We start from the raw sequence: 6,402 nt of genomic DNA, 5'->3' as shown, positions 1-6,402 counted from the left end.
CTCCACACATCAGAGTAATGTTGGCTACAGTCGTGTAACCAGAGCAATCATGTCGACTCGATCCATTAGCACTAAATGTGGTTACATCACAAGGTTTAAAGGCAGGCTCCGCCTCGTCAGATGTCAAACCAACAAGTTCCAAGTAGATCTTAGCAGACTTTGCGCTACCCACCGAGTTATCTTCTTGAGCTATACTGTAATTAATGACTGTCGGGCTCCCTTTCGCTGGCCAAGACCCTAACACGGTCACGCACGTAGTTACTTACAGAATTAGATACACAGAAACGCGGGACGCACGTGCAGTAACTAATCCGATCGCTGGTTTCCCGCCAACGGGACGCTGTGCCACCCTCAATGCCCGGCCGCATCTGCCGGACTCACGCCCCAACCCTACCCCAGCCCTGGCACCTGCTGACTGGTCTCAGCGGATACTCTTACCGTCTGACAGTCCAGTGACACGGACAGCCCGGCAGCGTGACAGCCGCTTACCCGCCAAGCGCAGAAGCAAATAGTGCTTTTCGGTTCGTTTCTAGGCGTTTCCAATGTTGACGGCAAGGGAACCGCCTGACAAGGCGCCACATATATTTGTCCTCACTCTTAAGTATGAATATCAATTTAGGAAGAGTTGAGGCGGTTGTAAATCGCTCAACTAGCTCGGTGAGTTAGGCACTTAATGCCATGAATCCATGCAGGGGTGGCCCAGCCACTCATCCTTCCAGAACCTTTCATTCGATCCACAGCTGAACCTGGTATTTACAGTTCTGTGAAGCGTCACAGTGCCAGCGCCAACCGCTAGAAAAACGTGCCATGTTTTCGGGGATATTCGCGGCAAAAACACCGACTTATCTAGTCAGGGAGTTTGTGTCGCGTGCAGGGAGCCCTTGTCCTAGCTCGCTTCTACCACATCAGCTTCCAGGTTGCCTCAAATCCTGCCTTTCCCTTGTTTATGTCCAAGATTACACATAAACGGTCTCTAATGCCTGCGTGTTCGTCCACTGTGAGTGCAACGCAACGCGTACATTTTGATTCCGACCCCTTCCGAGGGTACCCTTTGAAACTGCCTCAAATAGTCCCTTCCGGCCTCAATCCGAGGGGTTTCACCACAAAACACGAACGCTGGCAGAAACGTTGTCCCGTGCTTGCCAGCTGGGAGCACATTTGCTGCGCGGCAGAGGTTATAAATCAGTTGCCAAACTGTAAGTGACACGAACAAGGAGGGAATGTATCAACAGTGCAGCAGGTGCAGCGGCGCCAGACGTAAAGGCCCCACTACACCCTGATTATGGCTAACTAATTGGGGCAGGGTGGGGGTAGGTTTTTATTATTTTCCATGCTCGAGTTAGGTCTCGCAGCGCCTTTGTTTTTGCTGGTTTATCTAGCCCGAGCTTTGCCCAAGGTCGTCAGAGCGCCTTGTATGAGCACCAGATTACTTTGCACTAAGTTACGTTCATTTTTTTTTTTTTTTTGCACGGGGAGATCGCGTGAATTGGCCAGAACCACAAAATGTTAACTCGACGTCGGTTTCCGTTTGAACCTGGTTCCGCGGTTTCAAAGTCGGCGGCTCTGGCCGTTGCCTATACATTTTCTTCCTCCCGTTTCACCACTGGCAATAAACCGTGTTTCTCGCACCGTGCCATCTTTAGGGTCTTAAAGACATGGACAACTGGGGCGATGCGAGTCCCATTTCAGATGCACCCTCTGTCCCGGGGTTAGTTCTGAGGCTAACTTGGAGCGGGCAATCTTATGCTTGAATTAGGTGCAATCTGGTGGCACCCTTACGGAAAGAGGGGTACACCTGGGAAGACGCGAGATCCCCTTTCGACGTCCCTAGTATCCTGCAGAATTTATGGGATGTCACTCACCGTAAGCATGCTTAGCACCACATTCACAATGCCCTTCGTTGTGTACAAGGGGTCACTGGAGTGCAAGACGGAACACTATTTACAAAGAGGTTGTTATTAACGACACAATAAAATGGCCGCCCCCAGGAGCTGAGGGGAAGGGGGTATTTGGACACTCATTACACAAATGAGTGACCAAGGACAGTGACTTTTGGACCTTACTGCCCGAGGGGCGGTGAACTTTCGGTAACCCCATCGCTCTGCATGGTCTCGTGTCCTGTTAACCATGTTTCTACAGCCTGTTAACCTTGTCTCTACAAGAACGGGGCGCTTATTCTATTTACACGCTTAATATTATATGAGAACTTCTTCTGAGATAAAACTATCCTCGAACCACGCAGTGATTCAGTACAACTTGTCACAAGGCACGTGTGTCTGGCCAAAAAGTGTATTGTGTATTGAAAGGTAAACATATACAAGGGTTCCCCGATCTACCGCATACTCTTCAGCAGGGCACTAACACAGCCCTGCCCTTCTACAGTCAGCCCCGTCATTCAAACCTCAGCTTTTAATACTGTCTTGCGTTAGGCACAGGAACGCTGGTGTCAGTCATCGAAATGTAACTTTGGTGCTCTCAAAAATGTAAAATGCCCAAGGCATTAAAACAGCTTATGGTTTTCATTGGTAAAATCAAAGAATTGCCTTTCAGAAACATCTAGTAATTTAGTGGATTAAACGATGCTGTGAAGTGATTAAGGGTTGACCAAGTAAACACCTGATTTCTGCAAATAACTTCATTTGGAACCTTATGTTAAAAGAGATTTGTATTGCGCTACCCCCCCCCCCCCCCACCCCTGTCCCATAAGACTATCCTTGCAACCCCAGCTCCACCCAGGCAGAACTGTCAGACTGCTCATTGTACGTTGTGTGTAGTCAATTGACAACATGCCACTGAGCTGAAGCGCCCCTCTTGTAGGAAATTCACCCAGAAAAACACAATTCACTTCCACCCAGCCGTTGAAAGTCACACAGGTGCAATGCAAGCAGCCACTGGGTGGACTGCCTAAAGCGACAACGCAGAAAACAAAACAAATACTCATTTTATAAGTTAGCAGATCACTGAGGTAGATTTTATAGGTATAAAAACAGGAAAACAACAACAACAAAAAAGCTGCAACTTTTTCGCTGAGTGGCCATTTCAACAACCCCTCTGTAAGAGGAACTGAAACTCCAATGCACAGATAAACAAAATAATAAAACACTTTAAAGAACACTGTACATCCTGAAAATTCTGGGCACAGCCCATGTGCAATATATATAGATACTGTATAGTTATCTTACATTAAGTTCACTTGTCGATACTCAGGGTAGAGTATCCAATGTCTATAGGTCCTACAAAGGGGATTCCTCCGGGTGCACATGGTGATGGTGGGTGCCCTGCTGGGACTCCCGTGTACAGCCATTGGGCAGGCCCCCTGCTGAGATTAACAAGGCCTCGCTAGCAGTGCCAGCGTCCTCGAAGACCAACTCACAGGACTTCTCCTTGGCCGGCTGGTAGCCATCCTGCTCATCGTTACAGCCACTGTTGCCATTGCTCTGGAAGTAGCCGTTGGTGTGTAACTTGGAGGCAGAGCGCCGCAAGCACAGAAGCTCCTGGAAGGCGTACCGGAAGTCTGGGCTGCGGCAGTAGATGAAGGGGTTGAAGGCAGAGTTGACATAGCCCAACCAGTTCAGGAAGTAGTAGATGTGGACTGGCACCAGGTTCTTCCGGATCACATGCACAATGTTGACGATGAAGAAAGGCAGCCAGCATAGGGTGAAGATCCCCATGATGATGCCAAGGGTCTTGAGTGCCTTATGCTCCTTCAGGCAGAACTTGGAGGACCTCCGAGAGCCCGCCTTGCCGTTCTGGTCTTGTTGGTTGTTATTCTGAGCATGGAACCTGCCCTCACACTTATCAATCTTCCTGAGCTGCTTCTTGGCCTCCTGGAAAACCCTGGAGTACACAAAGACCATGATCACCAGGGGAAGGTAGAAGGAGATGATGGAGGAGGTGATCGCGTAGGCCTGGTTGGTGAAAAAGCCACAGCAGGTTGGCTCCTCATAACAGCGCAAGTCCTTCTCCTCAGTAGTCCTGTACCAGTGCATGTGTATTGGCAAGAAGGAGGTCAGAGCCGCAACCACCCAGACCATGAGTATGACGATCCTTGCCTTGCATTTGGTCAGCAAGCTCTGGTACCTGAAAGGGGATGTGATGGCAAAGTACCTGTCCACAGCGATGACACACAGGGTCTCAATGCTGGCTGTGACACAGAGGATATCAAGAGACGTCCAGAACTCGCACCAGAAGTTGCCAAACTCCCATATGTCCAGCATGATGTGGATGGCACCAAAGGGCACCACAGCCAGCCCCATGAGCAGGTCAGCACAGGCCAGTGAAGTGATGAAGTAGTTGGTGACGGTCTGTAATCTCTGGAACCGCGCGATGGCCGTGATGACCAGCACATTCCCGAAGACAATGAGCATTACAATAATTGACATGATGATGCCAATGCCCACCATCCAGGCGTCGCTGGGCTTTTCCGGGACAGTGGATACATTTCCTGTGGTGCTCACATTGACCAGTGAGCTGGCAAAGGTGGTCGTGCCCATGGGGGACCCCATGTCTGAAGAATGGTTGCAAAGCCAAGAAGAGATCCCCTCCTCCAGAAGTTATGATCTCCAAAGCCGCAGCCTTGCATGTAGACAGTTCTTGGGGGCGGAACCCCGGAGTGCAGGTAACTCACTGTACCACAGTCCTTGCAGAGAAGTGCCAGTATGCTCCTTTCGAAAGACAAGAAGCGCAGCTACTCAGAACTTGGTGGTTCAAACCCATTAAAAAAATACAGGTAAATCCAGTGGCTTGGCTCCAGCCCAGATGCTTCTTGTCTCAGCCAGGCAACGATATTTTTTCTTTACCTCAAATCAAGTCAAATATCGTTTCCGCACGTGTTTCAACTTTTCAAGAGGCTTTTCTTTTGTTGTTCCGTTTCTACTTGTCGTGTCTTGCTCCTCTGCGCCCGTTTTCGTTGCGACGAATGTGCGCGCTGCCACTTGCTTGCAGTTCGCTCTCTTGGCGCCGCTGGTGCTGCTCGGCAAACTCAGCTCCCGAATCTGCCCTCCCCAATGTGCCCGCCCAGGCTTTATAAACCGCTCTCAAACATGCCCCTGGGTGACGACACATTACAGGCTGGCCAATGGCGATGCGAGCGCATGTGTTTGTAAGAGCCGAATACGACGTCACCTTGCCCGGCTGCCAATCACTGAGAGCCCGACTCGTTAGCGCTTGTAAACTGCGCGAGCGTGGCTGATTGAGTCGCTGCTGGGCACAGTCTCCGCTCCGCTGTTGCTTGTGGAGGGCGTGAAGTAACAAAAGTTATCCCCCAGGGAAAATTTGCGCATCGGAGATATCCTTAACAAATGCTAAATTCACACAAAATCATAGGAGCTAAAGATTGTGGGGCTTATTTACAAGTCCCTTGCGCCGCCGGCGCGTCACTTTTAAAATGGGAAAAAGTGACGTACCGGCGGCGCAAGAGGTTCGTAAATAGCCCCTAAAAGTGACCCATCGGTGGCGCAAGGGGATTGTAAATCTTTATCTGCGTGCGAACTCTGCGCACTTGCTGGCATTGGTTGATAGTAGCTTATTTTTCTCAGCCTATTCTTATATTTTTGCCAACTTCTTCCCTTTGAGTTAAAATAATGTTCTTTAGTATTGCCATGTAAGAAAAACAAATGCATACCTTCATTAACAAAATATTTTTAACTCAAAGGGAAGAAGTTGGTAAAAATATAAAACTACACATGGCACTAAGCGTTAACTTCAATAAGTTAAAGGCAGGCTTTTGCCAGCAAACATACATTATTTGCTAGCGGTGAGCAGGTGTATTCAGTTGAATTTTCAAAACGAAAATAACCTCAGTAAATGTGTTCGCCCGACATGTGAGACAAAAAATCCTTCGAAATTATCATTTAGCGGCAACTAAGATTACCTATACCACTTAAAGCGTGTAACGGAAGGTACTATCTTAATTAATGCAGTTAGACGTTCATCGTATTTATTTCACTACTGAGCGGGGAGAGACTGCACAATAAACCTATGCTTAAGGCACTTGTAACACTGTTGTCACAGTACATTCTGTTTCCCACAAATGGCGATTGAGGTAAGAAAATGCCTGCCATGCCGCTTATTGGCCACTAGATGGCACTGTTTTCTGTTTTTGGCGTTTCCTTCAGGTTTGACGTGTAGTGCTACAGCTATTTGAAGAATAGTCAAAAACTTGATTAGATGAGGAGCCGTTAACTCTTTTACAGCTTCGTGAGCGGAAGCAAATGCGGGGGCAGATCTGTGTTGCTTCCTGGGCATCCCCGAGCAGCGTGTGGGAAGGAGTTCTGCGACATTCCCAGCCGACACGTGCCGCAGATATTTATCATTCCACAGCCCTGGCCTCTAACCTGTCCAAGGGACAAATGCTTCCTAAACCTTGGTGAAGCGCTTGCTGTTTGGCCGGACTCGGGAATC

The 6,402-nt window shown here is 48.9% G+C and overlaps 1 protein-coding gene across 1 annotated transcript; it reads right to left on the bottom strand.

The window, feature by feature from the left end:
• Positions 1-2,940: 2,940 nt before the first annotated feature.
• On the bottom strand, positions 2,941-5,011 carry ADRB2 (adrenoceptor beta 2). Its single transcript, XM_085618156.1, has one exon. It carries the CDS (start codon positions 4,503-4,505, stop codon positions 3,234-3,236), a length of 1,272 nt encoding a protein of 423 aa, XP_085474282.1. The 5' UTR covers positions 4,506-5,011; the 3' UTR covers positions 2,941-3,233.
• Between the last annotated feature and the right edge of the window lie 1,391 nt (positions 5,012-6,402).

This window comes from Triturus cristatus, chromosome 7, assembly GCF_964204655.1.
Source record: "Triturus cristatus chromosome 7, aTriCri1.1, whole genome shotgun sequence".
Classification (NCBI taxonomy): Eukaryota; Metazoa; Chordata; class Amphibia; order Caudata; family Salamandridae; genus Triturus; species Triturus cristatus.
Note: the sequence above shows the minus strand (reverse complement) of the source record. Positions and strands in the feature narration are given on the sequence as shown.

What these genes read in the sequence shown, in the direction of transcription:
- ADRB2 (XM_085618156.1), bottom strand. Translation starts at nt 4,505, where the DNA reads ATGGGGTCCCCCATGGGCACGACCACCTTTGCCAGCTCACTGGTCAAT.